At 46.5% G+C, this 16,879-nt stretch overlaps 1 protein-coding gene across 6 annotated transcripts in view; it reads left to right on the top strand.

Annotated features, from left to right (window-relative positions):
- Positions 1 to 436: 436 nt before the first annotated feature.
- The window catches only part of LRGUK (leucine rich repeats and guanylate kinase domain containing), a 117,524-nt gene continuing 101,081 nt past the window's right edge, over positions 437 to 16,879 (top strand). For 5 of the 6 annotated variants that reach the window (XM_041728194.1, XM_041728190.1, XM_041728195.1 and 2 more), the window contains exons 1-2: positions 8,221 to 8,808; positions 16,755 to 16,862. In XM_041728194.1, coding sequence (XP_041584128.1) covers positions 8,512 to 8,808; positions 16,755 to 16,862 — 405 coding nt within the window. In that variant the 5' untranslated portion in view covers positions 8,221 to 8,511. Of the gene's footprint in view, positions 588 to 8,220; positions 8,809 to 16,754; positions 16,863 to 16,879 lie in introns of those variants that run through there. The other variant, XM_041728193.1, reaches the window with a different exon arrangement.

Below are 16,879 nucleotides of genomic sequence, written 5' to 3' on the forward strand. Positions count from 1 at the left end.
TACTCTTAGTGGCTTGCATCATCACAGACCTAAGGAACTCAAGCGTGCTCCACCAGGCAGTGGTGCACGAAATGGAGGATCATGTTCAGGGCATCCACGAAGCTCACTTGGCAGGACAGGGCCACGGGTACAATGATGGGAAAAGATGGGAGATTTGTTCTTTCCCTTTCACAGATCCCAGAGGACTTTGTTTCTGTCCCTTACTTAAAAACCACTCATAAGTGTTACCTCCTGTGATGGTTAATTTTATGTGCCAACCTGATGGGCCACGAGGTGCCCAAATATTTGGTCAAACGTTACTGTGGATGCATTTATTTGTGAGAGTGTTTCTGAGTACGATTAACATTTGAATCAATAGAAGACTGAGTAAAGCCAGCTGCCCTCCCTAATAAAGGGGGGGAGGGTCTCCTACAATCAAAATTGAAGAATAGAAAAAGAAGGTCGAGAAAGCGGGAATTCTGCTTGTCTGATTGTTGAACTGAGTCATCTGTCTTCCTCTCCTCTTGGCCTGAAATTTATACCATTGGCTCCCTCAGGACTCCAGCTTGCCAACTTCAGATCTTGGGATTTCTAGCCTCCATAATCATGTGAGTCAATTCTTATTTCACATAGATCTCCTATTGGTTCTATTTCTTTGGAAAACCCTAATATATCTGCATTATTGGAAAGGTTTGGAGCTTTTTTTTTTGGCCTTGATAGCAGCAAAGATTGATTTATGGTGGAAGCTAATACTGACAGTGGCAAAGGCCAATATGAAAATAATCACTTGAATGAAAGTCAGAAGATAAAGATGCTAATGTCAATGTGTTACTAACCAGTTCGGTGGTACTGTAGGAATCCAGGTACTATTTGTAGAAATTCACTTGTGCTGCCCTTCAGACCATCCCAGATCTTAGTGGCTTAAAACAACCATTTATTTAGCTCATGATTCTTTGGGTTGACTGAACAGTTCTTCTGGTCTGGTGTTTGCTCATCTGGTTTTTGCTGGGTTTCCTCAGAAATCTTGGGTCAGTTGGCAGGTTGACTGGTGTTGGATGAGCTAGGCTGGCTTTACTGACCTCTCTGGGAATGGGAGGCAGCTGGCCAAAGCCCCAGGGAACTAGACCCACCTCTCATCATCCCGAAGGCTGGTCCTGGCTTCTTTCCAGGATGATTACGGCATTCCTAGGAGCAGCAAGAAAAAATAGCCCAACACCCAAGCACTTTTGGGTCTCTGCTGTTGTCACATTTGCTACTGTTCTGTGGGCCAAAGCAAGTCTCCTGGCCAAACCCAGACTCAGAGTGGAGAATTAGGCTCCGCCTCTTAACAGGAGGGGCTAAGGTCCCATTGCAAGGGGTGAGGAGGGACAAGAAGGATCCAAGGCTGTATTTGCCATCTACCACACGGAAGCCCTCAATTTCACGTTCCCCTAATTTAATTCTCCCTCTAACCTTGGGAGGTAGGCATTAGGTCTGGCCTGGGTTAGATCCCAGGTCTAACTCTAAAGGACTCCCTTATTAGATCCTTTGAATCCAGGAATTCTGGTTTGTGTCTTTTGATTTCTTTGGCAGCCTCAGAGTCCAGGTACTCTTTTCTGGGACAGGCATCCTGTTAATTTAATTCTGAACACTCATCTGCGCAGATGTCTTTCCACCCAGGAGGAATGAAGCAGCAGCGGCCTGCGGTATAATCACCACAAAGCTAAGCTTTTGAGTAGTCAATACATGTTTATAAAGCACTTTTTATAAAGCTTATGTGCAAGGCACATTTGCAAGGAAGTGAGGTGGAGAGTGGGAGACCCTCTGTGGAGAAGGGTAACAGAGGAAGTTTGGCCCCAAGGCGCTGATGTTGATCGAGTACAGCGCCTGAAACATACAGAACGCGGGGACCAAAAGCGCCCCTGGCTACTCTCGTGGGAAAGCAGCACTGCGGGTAATGGCCTTTGAATGTGGCTGTGAAACCAAGACTTAGGCTCCTGCCTTCTCCTCCCGGCTGTCAGAATCTCCTACGAGGCCCATCTCTTCTCTCTTTTTCTTTACTGTCATCCCCTAGATTCTGAGATATTTTGACATGAGGGCCTTTCACCGGCTCTTTCATGCACACCCTCTTCTTCAAGGAAGGTGGCACCCTCCCTTCCTCCCCACTTTGGGTGAGCAGGTTTTATTTCCATATCCGTTACTTCTCAGAGCCTCTTCCTGAAATACATCCAGGCCAGCCTCCTTGCCTCAGTTGAGGCTACTTCCCATTGCTCGACTCCCCACTCTCCTCTTCCCGTGTCTCTTTCATCCTTGAAGGCCTCATTTCACCTCCTAAGTCATCGGTGAAGCTTCTGAGCAGCCCTCTCTGGGGACACAGAATTTATCTCAACCTACACCTCCCATGGACTGGACTGCTTGATGGCCGGGAGGAGTGAGCCTCTGCCCACAGTGGCAAAGGGAAGTCGTGACCTTTACCTGCCTCCAACTGGGTCCCTTCCTGAGGACCCGAAACATTACCTCCACATCTGTCAGGGGGGACTGTACTTTTTTTTGTTTGTTTACTGTCATAGGTTTAATTTTTTTTAATTTTTTTATTGGAGTTCCATTTGCCAACATATAGCATAACACCCAGTGCTCATCCCACCAAGTGTCCCCCTCAGTGCCCATCATCCAGTCACCCCCACCCCCCGCCCACCTCCCCATTCACTACCCCTTGTTCATTTCCCAGAGTTAGGTGTGTCTCTCATGTTTGTCACCCTCACTGATATTTTCACTCATTTTCTCATTTTCTCTCCTTTCTCTTTATTCCCTTTCTTTCTTTTTTTTTGTTTTTTGTTTTTTGTTTTTGTTTTTGTTTTTGGTGCAAAATGGTGGTTTTATTAAAGCATGGGGACAGGACTCATGGGCAGGTAGAGCTGTTGCCTTTATTCCCTTTCACTAATTTTTATATTCCTCAAATGAATGAGACCATATAATGTTTGTCCTTTTCTAATTGACTTAGTTCACTCAGCATAATACCCTCCAGGGACTGTACTTTTAATTCCTTTTTTAAAATCTCTCTATCCTGTTGCCCAACTATCATGCAAATCCCTTGACAGTTACCTTTCCTGTACTTAGTACCTGAGACAGGCCCCTCTTACACGGGTTGTGAGATCAGTGGCATTGGTTACCTGGCTGTTTCCTGTGCTCTCCCCCCAGAGCCTGCTCTTCCATAGAGCACCACTCTTTCAAGCTGGTTCTTCACTACATGAAGAATATTGTGATTTTCGAAGTATAGGGCTTGTGGTGGGATTTCTCATATAGTTCATTACCTGTCTTCTTTGCTCTTCCTTCTGTTTGATTATTCACTGCCATTGAGATGTCCCTCAAACCCTCTCTCTTTTCTACTCCCCCCTGACATGATTTCTTTCTGAATTCCTCCTGGACACTCTTTTTTAAAAAAATTATTTATTCATGAGAGACCCAGAGAGAGATGCAGAGACATAAGCAGAGGGAGAAGCAGGCTCCCCCCAGGGAGTCCGATGTAGGACTCGATCCCAGAACCCCAGGATCACACCTTGAGCCAAGGGCAGACGCTCCGCGCTTAAGTGGCTGAGCCACCCAGGCGTCCCAACCTCTTGGTCTTCTTTGATCTTCTTTTGAATGTCCTAGTATAACATTCTCAAGTCCTCATGGCTTCTTCATCATTTTAACATTTTACTCATTTTGATCTTAAGTGATTGTGACCATCCTGATGAAATCCACCGTTCTGTCTTCAAAGGTTATCTGAACTAGAAATTCAGATATGAATTAGAACTAGAAATGATCCTTTCCTGGGTCCTCTGTTCAGATTTTACTCATGACCTGATGCTTGCAGTTCCTTTTCAAACATTTTTTCATTGGCTTGATTTTTCTGCCTCTGCCTGGGAGCTTTTGAGATCACCTCCTCCTAGATTGTAGTCTTTATTTTTGATCTCCATGCCAGTATTTGATAGGGAGTACCTATTTGGGAGGCACCCCCCAAAATCCCCTTCATATCTACTTGGAACACATATTATTTGACTCAGTCAAGTCCTGCCTAGATTTTATCAGGTCCTACCAGCCCAATGAATTTCTCCCACCATAATCTGGATGTAGTTCATTTCTGCAAATATAACAATGAAGTCCCTCATTTTTGTACTATTTTTCCCCAACCTAATTGTGAGGCTCAGAGTGTCTGTCTTAACATTGTGAAGGATCCTTCCACACCATATTGTGTCAAGACCCCAGGTTAGGTTCTCATGACTCCTGTATTTTCCCTCTTTAGCCTTTATGGCCATTGAAATTAAATGTTTAATTTTATAATTATTTGCTTAAGGCCTATAGTCCCACTAGCCTGTTATTAGATAATGAACTTCCTTATGAAGAATCATCTCTTCTTCATAGAAAGGGCTAACAAAACAAAAAAGGTACAATGTTAATGCATTAAATTATCTCAACTTTAAGGGTCTCCACTGTCTTAGTTTGGGCTGCTATAACAGAGTACTGTAAACTAGGTGATTTACAGACAAGAGAAATTTACTTCTCCTAGTTCTGGAGGCGGCTGGAAGTACAAGATCATGGTGCCAGGTTCAGGTTCTGGTGAAGACCTGCCAGCTTGCAAACTCTCCCCTTCCCCTGTATCCTCACTCGGCAGAAAGAGGGAGCTAGCTCTCTGGCTTCTTGTAATCCCATTCCTGAGAACTCCAGCCTCAGGACCTAATCAGTTCTGAGAGGCCCCACCTCCTTATACCATCACACTGGGGATTACATTTCAACATAGGAACTTGAGGGGAGGAGGGGAATAAAAAGTCCAGTCCGTACCATCCCTCCTCATGAACTTTTACTAAAGTAGTTGAGTGGAAGTTTTGTTTTCTTTTTAAAATTTATTTATTTGAGTAATCTCTACACCCAACATGGGGCTTGAATTCCCAACACTGAGATCAAGAGTCACATGCTCTCCCCACTGAGCCAGCCAGGCGTCCCATGAAGTACAGTGATTTGATCAAGGATGTGGGCTGGGAAACCAAGCTCTCTCTGTTTGAGTCTCAGCTTTGCCACTATGTGACAAAGTACGTTTAGCGGGTTATAACCTCTCTATGCCTATATTACTCACCTGTAATATGAGGATAATTTTAATCTCTATTTTGTAGGGTGCTTAGAGGGATGAAATGAATTGATATATGTAAATCACTTATAAGGGTGCCTGGCACATTAGTAAGTACCCATAAACACTAGTAGTGGTTATGTTTTCATTGTTATTATGGTGCCTTCTATGGCCTATCTGTTCTCCCATTTCATATTTTGTAAAAATTTAAATATTCCATTAAAAAATACCACAAATTCAAGGTGCTGCTGTTTCAACATACCTAAGAAGCACTGTCCCACTATTTTTCCTTGCACACAATTGGGATATAGGTACATGAAGGGGATGGAGGCACACATTCCTTGCTTTGCCCAGAGAATCCTACACTCCTAGGAAGGTACTCTCCCCAATTATGAGAAATACAGGGTTGGTCCCTGCCTCTTTTTTTTTTTTTTTAAGATTTTTCTATTTATGCATTTAAGATTGGGGTTGGGGAAGCAAAGCATAAGCAGGGAGAGGATAAGAGGCAAAGGGAGAAGCAGACTCCCCACTGAGCTGGAGCCAGATATAGGGCTGGATCCTAGAGACCTGGAGATCATGACCTGAGCTGAAGGGAGATGCTTAACCATTTTCTTTCCATGGTCAATTACATTAGCATGCTGGCTCCAGATTGGGGGAAACCCCTGTTCCACACAAAAAGTCAAGAGTAAGGGTAAAAAGAGCAAAGACTGAGCAAGGAGAGGCTGAAACTCTTAATCCCTGCTCAGCCGCTAACAAGTTGGGTGATCTGGGGCAAGTGATTGTCTCTGGTGGACCATCAGTTTCTTCTCCTGTAAAAGGGAAAATTCGCTAAGATAGGCTTTTAAGTTCTTTCTAGTTCTGACATGCTATGATTCTAATATGAAAGGGTCATTCTCTGAGTGAATTCCCTTATTTATACTTAATATGAACTGATACATGTTTTTCTTTCCTGGGACCTCGTGTACACCTTTATCTTGACTCACATTTTCCATCTGCAAAAACAGTAGTTGAAGGCAGACTGTGGAACTGGTCACTCTGGGTTTGGATTTCAGCATCACCCTTTGAATTTGGGCCAGTTATTTAACTTCTCTGGGCCTCAGTGACCTCATCTGTCAAATGGGGTTAGACAAAGGGCAAATGTGAAGGTGAAAAGAAAGCATTTAGAAATACATAGGTCCAGTGGCACCTGGATGGCTCAGTTGGTTAAGCATCAGACTGGATTTCGGCTCAGGCCATGGTCTCAGGGTGGTGAGACTGAGCCTGTGTCTGGCTCCATTCTCAGCAGGCAGTATTCTTGTCTCCCTTTCCCTCCACCTCTGCTGCATGTGCTCTTTTTTTTTATGATAGTCACATAGAGAGAGAGGCAGAGACACAGGCAGAGGGAGAAGCAGGCTCCATGCACCAGGAGCCTGACGTGGGATTCGATCCCGGGTCTCCAGGATCGCGCCCTGGGCCAAAGGCAGGCGCCAAACCGCTGCGCCACCCAGGGATCCCATATGTGCTCTTTCTAATAAATAAATAAATCTTAAAATAAAAAAGAAATACATAACTCTAGAGGCTATAGTTTATTTAATGTCCTATAGGGTTTTAACCAGTTTTTTTCCTTTAACTGAGTGAACTTATTTCCCAATGCCTTTCTTTAGACTATAAATACCCCATTAACATCTTACTGGTTCTCTCATTAATTAATGAGTTGATTAATGTTTTATTAATTTTTGTTTTATTCAGTGTTTTATTCCATTTTTGTATGAGAATCATGCTTTTAACTTTTTGAAAATTACTGACAGGTCCTAACTTTGTCTTAAGACACTGTCTTCAATAGATTGACATTGGCAAACCCTGCTTTGCTAGAAACACTTATTATTTTAAGAAACCAAAACCACACTGGGTTTCCATTTTTATACTTTGTGCCCCCTTCTTCCCTATGTCCGTTAGCAAGACCCAGATCCTTTGGGGGTGACGATGAGGAAAAACCCCTTGGAGGAGTCTCTACCCACTGGAAAAAGACATAAGCAAGTAGCAAGATGAGCCAAGCAAAAAGAGGTATTTTCATTGTGGCCTTTACATTTATGACTAGCAAGATAATGAAGGAAGGTAATGCTGGAAGCTTTATGTCAGTTTTAACGGTCCCTCAAGCACTGAAAAAGATAATAGTCAATGGATGGTGTCCATGAGGGTTCTTTCTTCTTCTCCCCTGACAGCCATTGACAGGATCATTTCGTATTTGCAACTGCTATCACGGAAGCATGGAGAAAAGGCCCTGTAAGGCCCTGTAAGGCCAGGAGGATGAGGGCGACTTCCCTGCAAGGATCTCTATTGTCGTCACTATGGCAATGATAGTTACTATAATTTTCTTTTTTTTTTTTTTTTTTTTATAGTTACTATAATTTTCATTCTGCTTTTCCCATAGCCTACTTTGTGGAGTTCAGGGCTATGGGATTTGGGTCACATAAAATCACACCAGCATAAAATCATGCTTTGCAATCTTGCAAGAGTATTTTATGAAACTGCACAGAGAACCTATGCAACAAGATAAAAATAATTACCAATGCAGGTCACTTGACTAGTACAATGATGTATGGGATGCTAATAGCTTTTCGGAGGCTTTCGGGGGCGGTGTCAACCTGACGATCGGCTTTTCTCGGCTTGGATTGCTCGACCACGGCCTGTTTTTCTCCCCAAGGACTTGGCTTATTATTTCAGGGGGGGAAATGTGACATAATCGCAAACGAGCCCTCAGTCCGCGCCTGGCAGCCTCTCTTTATCATCCGCACTTAAATAATAAGGCCGGGAGCCGCGCCTTCGATCCCGCTGGCGCACGACGCCGCCCCCCACACCGCGGCCGCCCGGCTTACAGCGCCCAGCAGCCGAGGGCCGAGGGCCGAGGGCCGCGGGCGCCCGAGACGCGCAGCCCGCCCCAGCCCCGCCCCCCCGCCCCAGCCCCGCCCCCCCGCCGCACCGCCCCCCCGCCGCACCGCCCCCCCGCCCCAGCCCCGCCCCCCCGCCGCACCGCCCCCCCGCCGCACCGCCCCCCCGCCGCACCGCCGCACCGCCCCCCCGCCGCACCGCCCCCCCGCCGCACCGCCGCACCGCCCCCCCGCCGCACCGCCCCCCCGCCCCAGCCCCGCCCCGCCCCGCGGCGCCCCCGCGCGGGCTGCAGGGGTCGGAGCTCGCGGTGGCCGCGGGCGGAGGAGGGGCACCGTTCCTCGGAACGGGGTGCGAAGGCGAGACGTGAAAATGAAAAAGAAAAACGAGTGACCAGAAACCGGCGATCCAACGACTGAACGGGGCGCGGGGAGCAGCCCGAGCCGGCGGGTCGGGAGGGAGACCCAGTCCGGAGCCAGCGGCCCCGCCCACAGCGACCGGGCCGCGGGCCGGGCGGGGCTGCGGCCCACAAGCCCCTGCGGCGCCTCTCCGGGCGCGTCTCCTGGGCAACCGCGACAAACAAGATGGCGGCCGCCGGGAGCGATCCCCAGGGGCCGGTGCCTTCCTCTCGGCAGAGCAGCGCACGGGCCGGAGGCCAGTCCACGCTGCTGCGCTCAGAAAAAGAGCGTCGCTCTTGCAGGTCTTCCTTTCCCATGGGGCAGAGGCCGGAAGGTACTTTCCACAAAGCCTCCTCCTACCTGCTCCAGCAGCTCATTCACCGCTCTCGGGAGTCGGACGCGGGCGGAGAGGAATACGGGGACGACTGCGAGGGCGAGGCGGAGTCCGAGGAGTCCTCCGAGTCCGAGATGCTGAATTTGGAGGTGTGCCTTGCCCCGGCCCGGTGCGCCGCTCCCCCTGCGGCCCGCCCCGCCCCGCCCCGCCGCAGCCCCCGGGCCGGGCGGGCCGCCGGTGGCCCCCTCGTCGGTCCCCGGCACCCTGGCGCCTTGCGGTCAAGTTACAGAGCGTCCCTGTGAAAGTTTCCACCGCTTCCTACGGGAGTCTGAGCCTTGGCTTGCTTTTGTTTGTTTGTTTGTATTCTTTTTTTTTTTGAATCGGAGTTCGATTTGCCAACATACAGAATAACCCCCAGTGCTCATCCCGTCAAGTGCCCCCCAGTGCCCGCCACCCATCACCCCCACCCCCCGCCCTCCTCCCCTCCACCACCCCTAGTTCCTTCCCAGAGTCAGGAGTCTTCCGTGTTCCGTCTCCCTTTCTGGTATTTCCCACTCGTTGTTTCTCCTTTCCCCTTTATTCCCTTGCACTATTTTTTATACTCCCCACTGAATGAGAACATGTAACGTTTGTCCTCCTTGGCTTCCCACAGCCGTGCTTCTGCGCGACTGCGAAGTACCCCCCGCGTCGGGCCCCTTCCTCCTTCCTGGGGGTGGGGGTGGGGGTGGGGGTGGGGGTGGTGACGACTCCCCGGAGGTAATCCGATGAAGGCTGACTCAGACCAAGGGACTAACAAGTCTAAGGTACTCCTTCCGCGGGGTGTGCGATGCCTCACCCCTGCAGCCCCTCACCGTGGGGCTGTTCGCGCAGGTGAAGGTTTCTTACTTCCCCGCCTGTACTGCCTGAGGTGTGGCTTTGCCTTCACATTAACTATAAATTCTCTTTTCTGCACCACCTCTTCTAAACATCACCCACTTCTGCTTCTATCCTACACTCATCTTGAGCCTCTTACTTTTGTACACCACTGCCTGGTCTGTTTGTTTTTTGGTTTGGAGAAGGCTTTTTTCCTGGTCCCTTTCCACCACTTGCTTCCCTTGGCTTCTAATATATTGTTTGCTTTCCTTCGAAAACATAAATTGACTTGCTTCCTTTCACTAAACTGTTGGGTTTTCCTCTTTGACTTGGCTGCCAGGAAACTCCGAATCAATATAGTTTTTCTTTAGGGTTTCTGTCCCGTTTCCTCTTCCTTCATAGTATAAAGTGCTGCCAACTCTTTTCTCAAGTAGATAGAATACCGAGAAATAGAATGTTTCCGGTACACCCCCCACCCCCCTTTCTGTGATATTCTGGCTTCCCCACTCTACATCTTGGAGCATTTTCCTAGTCCACTCTTCTCTTTGAGGCCAAACTTTTTTTTTTTCTTTTTCCTTTTCTCTTTCACAAACTCTGTTCCTCATTTGTCCTCTTTCTTCGTATTCACCCCATTAACCACCTACACTCTTTTTTCCCCTTAGGTTCTCTTCTTTCATAACATCCTTTTGTCCAATTTCAATATTTGTCCCATTTTAAAAAATTTGTTTATTTATTCATGAGAGACCCAGAGAGAGGCAGAGACATAGGCAGAGGGAGAAGGAGGCTCCATGTGAGGATCAGCCCTGAGCGGAAGGCAGATGCTCAACCACTGAGCCACCCAGGCATCCCTGGCCCATTTTTCCACCCTTAGCTCCTATCTTGACTTTACTTATTTTCTACTTCCTTCTATGTGGGCTACTTACACATTCGTTTCTCTTAAAGTGGACGATAGAAAATTATTATGTTGTTTGTGGTTTGTTGGTTTACTTCGCTACCCTTAACAAATACAAAACCGTAGCAGTGTTTTTACAACTTTGAGATGTTTGTATGGTTTCTACCAGCTTCCGCCCCAAAGGAATTCACAGATGAAGCACCGGTTTACTTTATTATTCTAATTAACACATGCTCTTGGGCTATGGGCTTCATTAGTGCTGGTATTAATCTGTCTTCAGTATACCATTAACAAACCATTGGGGGAGTTGTCTTGAACTGGTTGTAGGCTATGTGTGGAAAAGTTTATTTTTTCTTCCACTTACATTCTAAATATTTATTTTGTGTTTTTACATCCTATTTTAGCTTTTTATGGTAATCTAAATGGTTTTAATATGCTGAATAAGCTGAAAACTTCTAATAGGGAAGTTTTAGACTTTCATGTCCAGAGATTTATTGTCCATCTCCTAGCCTGGTGAAGGCTTCTAATGCTATGATGGTTAACATAACAGTGGGTATTGAGTGCCTATAATGTAATTAGTTTCAGAAGCTCCTGAGAAACTTAGGGAAGGTAGTACAGCTGGTCTTCCATTAGTATTGTCTTTAGTTTTGAGATTTTGAACAAGTTCTTTCACTTCTGTGTCTCATCTGAGAATTCTAATGATACCTATCTCATAGGAGAGTTGTGAGAATTAGATGAGAACCTATATATAAAACACAGCATAATATATTGTTTTTACTCTTACTGATACAAGCAGTAATAACACACATGTTTTTTTATCTGTTAACTAGCTCATTAAGTGACTTGATTAATGTAGCTGACTTTGAACAAACATTCATTGGCTGATTGCTATGTAGGAACCACTGACTACATACAGCAGAAGCGTCTGGGCCAATGACATGTGTCTGGTGCAGGAAACTACTTTGCCAGTAACTTAATCTGGGTAATAATGCCTACTCGTGGGGTAGTTATAAACATCAAATTGGATAAGAAAGTCTTAAAGTTCTTGATACTGTGTCTGATACAGAGTAGGTTCCCAAAAGTTATAGAGGCAATGCATAATAGTAATGGCAGAAGATGAGAACGTCATTGTGGTTATAGATGTTCCCTGCATTCAAGGTCAGATGAGGATGTGAGTAAACCACAGCTGTTCAGCATCTAAAGCATTATACACACAGGTGTGCAGATGACAGCTGGATTGCAGGGATCATGGAAGATTTCAAGGGAAGCAGACCCTTGTCTGAGTGGAGAGGGGGTGTGTGTGTGCAGGCATACAGCAGCTGTTCCTACTGATGACATATAGGTGAGAGCAAAAAAAGCAGCTGAGGTGGGGGTCAGATTGTGGAAGGTTTTACACTGTTTTACAGACTGTGGACTTGGGTCTCTAAGCAGTGGGAAACTGCCTTGGTGGCCAACTGGAGTTGGATTAGAGGATGGTAAGGCTGGAGACAGATCAATGAGAAGACTATCTAGCAATGTCTGTGGAGGAGAGATGAGTCTGGATTAAGGCAGTGGAAGTGGGAATGGAAAGAAAACCAAAGACAAAGACATTTAAAATATTTAAGGTGGGACACTTACTAATTAAACATTGGAAGTCTGGGATGACTGCTAGGTCTGTGGCATGGCCTAGGGGCATATTAAGGCCATTCACCACAATAGAAAACACATGTGGCTGCTCAGGAAAGGGTCAGATATAGGAGTCACATGACTCTGGAAATCAGCGGGGGCGGTGGGGGGGTAGTCAGGGCAGGAGACCTGGGATCATCCAGGAAGAGAAGAGGGGGGGCCAAGGTAAGAACCCAGGGGGTACAGCAGATGAAGAGGAACGAGAGCGAGCATAGAATGGAAAGGAACGGTAGGAGGGCGAAGAAAGGAGGGCTGTGTGATGGGAAGCCAAGGCAAGGAGGCGTCTCAAGAATATGGAAATGTCTTTTGCCCATTTCATGATTGGATTGTTTGTTTCTTTGCTGTTGAGTTTAATAAGTTCTTTATAGATCTTGGAAACTAGCCCTTTATCTGATAGGTCATTTGCAAATATCTTCTCCCATTCTGTAGGTTGTCTTCTAGTTTTGTTGACTGTATCCTTTGCTGCGCAAAAGCTTCTTATCTTGATGAAGTCCCAATAGTTCATTTTTGCTTTTCTTTCTTTTGCCTTTGTGGATGTATCTTGCAAGAAGTTACTGTGGCTGAGTTCAAAGGAGGGTATTATGCTGAGTGAAGTAAGTCAGTCGGAGAAGGACAAACATTATATGTTCTCATTCATTTGGGGAATATAAATAATAGTGAAAGGGAATATAAGGGAAGGGAGAATAAATGTGTGGGAAATATCAGAAAGGGAGACAGAACATAAAGACTCCTAACTCTGGGAAATGAACTAGGGGTGGTGGAAGGGGAGGAGGGCGGGGGGTGGGGGTGAATGGGTGATGGGCACTGAGGGGGGCACTTGACGGGATGAGCACTGGGTGTTATTCTGTATGTTGGTAAATTGAACACCAATAAAAAATAAATTTATTAAAAAAATAATAAAAAAATACAAAAAAAAAAAAAAAAGCATGTGGAAATGAGTTGTGCTGCCGGTGGGTTAAGTGGGAAGGGGCCTACAAAGTGCTCATTCACTTTGCCTGGGTGAGGGTGATTGGAGACCTTGGCCTGTGCGGTTTTGTGAAGTGGCAAGGCAGGAGCCTAACGGAAGCCTAATTGAAGCGGCTGAAGAGTGGATGGGAGGTGAGCAAGGGGGCACTAAAGGATGGAAAAGCAACTCTGCAGTAGCTTGGTTCTCCAGGGCAACTAGCTGTAGCTGAAGGAACACGTGGGACTGAGGAAATGAAGAGACCCATGGCCCTGCACAGCTGGGGCACTGGCGGGGTGCAGGATGACGGCGGGGAGGGACTGGTTGAAATCCCAGGCGAAGAGGGCAGGAGGGATGGTCCCCGAGCAGGGGCCCTGAGCCTGGAAAAGAAGCAGTCTGCCTCGGAGACCCGATTGAAGGGCAATGAGGACAGACAGGTACAGAAGGCTGAGGAGGTGAATGTCTGATGGCTTCTGCTTTGCCTTGGAAGTGCAGGAGCAAAGCATCTGCTGAGAGTGAGGAGGATGGAGTGAGGATGAAGGAGTTGGAGGCTGGAGGAGACGATGAGGATGTGGTAGCCAAGAGGGGGGCACTGAAAGGTGGTACAGAACGAGGCCCTGGAACACCACCAGGCCCAGCTCAGAGTTGACTCTGGAAAGGTACTAGCGTGGGTGGTGGTGGGGCCTCCCCCAGCCCATCAGTAGCTCAAGGGCAGGAGCAGTTTGAATTCTTTCAGCCGTGTTTGAGCACCTATCACACACCAGGCTTCGGATCCCCTCTCTGACTTTATGCTTCAGCAGTTATAAGTCTGCTTTCCCCGGTGGGCTATGCTCACCTTTGCCTTTGGAATTTTGTACACGTTGCCCTTTCGCCTGCAGTGCGCTTCTTGGTCTTCTTTTCCTGCCCTTCTCCTTTGCCAGAGTAATGCAGTTACTTGGGTTTCAGCCTGGTTTCTTTCCCCCCCAGCAAGCCTTTGCTAACCTCCTAATCCCCTCTAGAACTGGCATAAAATGGATGCCCTGCTTATAGTCAAAGCACCCTGCTACTTGTTTTACAATATTTATCAAACTACTGAAATTGCTTGTGTACTTGTCTGTCTCCCAGATTGAATTGTAAATCTTTTAAGGACAGGCACCATGTCTTATTCATGATTTTGTCCACCGAGCCCTCACATACTGGCTGGCATGTGCCTGGCATGCTATAAAGATTTTTATCCCAAATGAATGGTTAGCATGACACAATCCCTGCCTCAGCGCAGTGGTTGTTGGTGAACTTGATTCAGGTTTGGGTGTCTGTTGGTCGTTTGAGTCAGGGGATGAAGTAGACATTAAAATGGCTCAGGGGATCCCAAGTAGGGAAGGAAGTGGGAGGAGACAGACTCTGAGAAAGGGAAGGATGAATAGACTGGGGATTTTGTTGTCATCACAGAATAAGGTCAGAATAAGATAGTTGTTGGAAAGGTTGTAGGATCACAGAGAATACTAGGTTCTGAGGTTTCTAAGGTGGAACAGTTGAGCATGATGACTCGGTCCAGGGCAAGGCCATGGGAGCCAGTGGCTGAAGCTGAGTAGAGATCAACTTCGAGTGTCTGTAGTTGAGAAAGAAACATGTCTATGTGCATGTGGTTGGGAGTGGTAGGGGAATTGACTGGCGTCCTTAGGCTCTGAAGCCACCCAAGATCAAGTAGGGCTTGTAAAGGTTTGAAAATAACCGAAGATCAGAAGAGAAAAGCATGATACTGATAAGTGGCTAGAATTTCAGCGGAGGTGAGAGGGGGTCATCATGGAGAGTCTTACCTTGGGGATCTGGGAAAGTGCCGACTGGGTGGCCCGTCTCTGTATCAGTGGCTGTGCTGAAACACCAACATTTACCTACTATTGGTCAGGGGTGCAACATCTTCTCATATCCAGGAAATAGAGGGGGTGGGTGAAGTAAACTTCAGAGGTTTAGATGGAAAGTTTTGGAGGGAAGGAGGCATTTGCACCTCTGATCCTTCCCAGGCCTTATACAAGAAGTTGGCACTTAAATAAAGTGAGTGTCTTTCCTCCATTTGTAAATAGGTTGTCGTGTATGGAAGAATGAAACCTTAAGGTGTGGAATTTCCAACTTCATCAATTAGTGGAAACAACTGTCATTTATTGGCTTTACATTTGCTATAGTTTTAGACAAGGACTAAGAACTTTAATATACCTTTTGTTTTCGTTCTCCCTAAATCATTAAGAGAAGATAATATTAATAAGATAATAAGAATATTTCCTATTTACAGATGAGGAATATGAGGCTCAGAGAAAACTTTATCTCCCCAAAGTCGTTAACTCAAAAAGGTAGCTCTAGGGTTTAAACCAGGTGTGTGTGGGGGGTGGAAAAAAACAGGTCTGTGCAGCCCCACAGCCTGTGCACTATCTCCATATGAGTGAGATTTGCTTCCCTGGGCTGGTAGAAATGATGAGGGGCAGGGGCAGGAGGCATAGCACAGAGAAACTCTTTCTAGTAGCACGAACCTGTATACTTACAGCCTCAGTACCAGTAGCCTGAGCAGCATTGTTAGCTCCTGAATTAATAAAGAACTGGAAAGAATATTTTGCCATCATTGTCCACATGTTAGTCATGGTTAGTTACATTGGTGGGACTGCTGGGACTACTGGATTTTGTGTCCTCAGCCAATGTTTTTGGTAACGTGTTGGTCATTCTAGAGTTAAAGGCAATACAGACATAACACCGACCTACCTGCTGTCTCTTCTGTTGGTTATTTCTGGGGAAAGGGCATGTTGACTCATTCCTGGCTCAGAGTGCCCTACAGACCAAGGGCCAACCTCCTTATGGCAGTGACTGTGGCCCTTTTAATAAATCTTGTAAATTGTATGAATCCAGTAGAATTAGTCAACACAAAGCAAACTGAGAACCTGCCCCCCCCTCCCATCCTCCCCCACAAGAATACCACATGTAGCGAAGTAATTGCCTTAATTTGGATATAACCATCCTTTGGGGTGGAGGCCAGTAGTCTAAGAGTGGTTAGAATTGCCCTGGAGTCAGACAGATTGAAGTTTGTATTCTGGCTCTATCATATAGTGGCTATGTGGTTTCAGGAGAGTTAACCCCTGTAAGCCTAGTTTCTTCATCTATAAAATGGAATGGACAGTACCTACCTCAGGATTGTCAGGAGGATTCAGTGAGTTGATCATTGAGAGCTCTCAGTGCTTAGGACAGAGACGCACTCAGTCAATGTAGCTATCACCATTAATGGTGATGTGTCCCTTACCATTGTGTTGGCTTCACTATGAATAGCTGATACAAGTGACCACCTGAAAATTCAGTGGCAATAAAATCACTGATTTGATGGATATTTCATTATATGTCCTATGTTTGGGTCCTCAACACAGTATTTTCCTTAGGGCTGAAAAATTCTGAAGGGCTCAGCCCCTGAGTATATAAGTTAGTGCTGTGAGGTAGACTGTTATTTTTTAAAAGAGATTTATTTATTTATTTGAGAGAGAGCATGTGCATGTGAGCATGTAGAGGGAGGGGCAGAAAGAGGGAGAGAGAATCTCAAGGAGACTCCCTCCCCGCTGAGTGTGGATCCTGATGTGGGGCTTGAGCTCACAATCCCGAGATCATGACCGGAGCCAAAATCAAGAGTCAACACTTAACCAACTGAGCCACCCAGGCACCCCTGGACTGTTTTTCTTCTAATAGAAGTCCTTTGTCCACCTCTCTGTTGTTTTTTCTTTTTTTTTTTTTTGCAGGAGGAATTTGATGGGGTCCTGAGAGAGGAGGTTGTGGCCAATGCCCTTCACCAGTTGGGGCGCTCAGGCTCTGGGACTGAGCAGGTCTACCTCAATCTCGTTTTATCAGTGAGTATGACAAGATT

This window comes from Vulpes lagopus, chromosome 13 (genome assembly GCF_018345385.1).
Source record: "Vulpes lagopus strain Blue_001 chromosome 13, ASM1834538v1, whole genome shotgun sequence".
In the NCBI taxonomy this organism is placed as follows: domain Eukaryota; kingdom Metazoa; phylum Chordata; class Mammalia; order Carnivora; family Canidae; genus Vulpes; species Vulpes lagopus.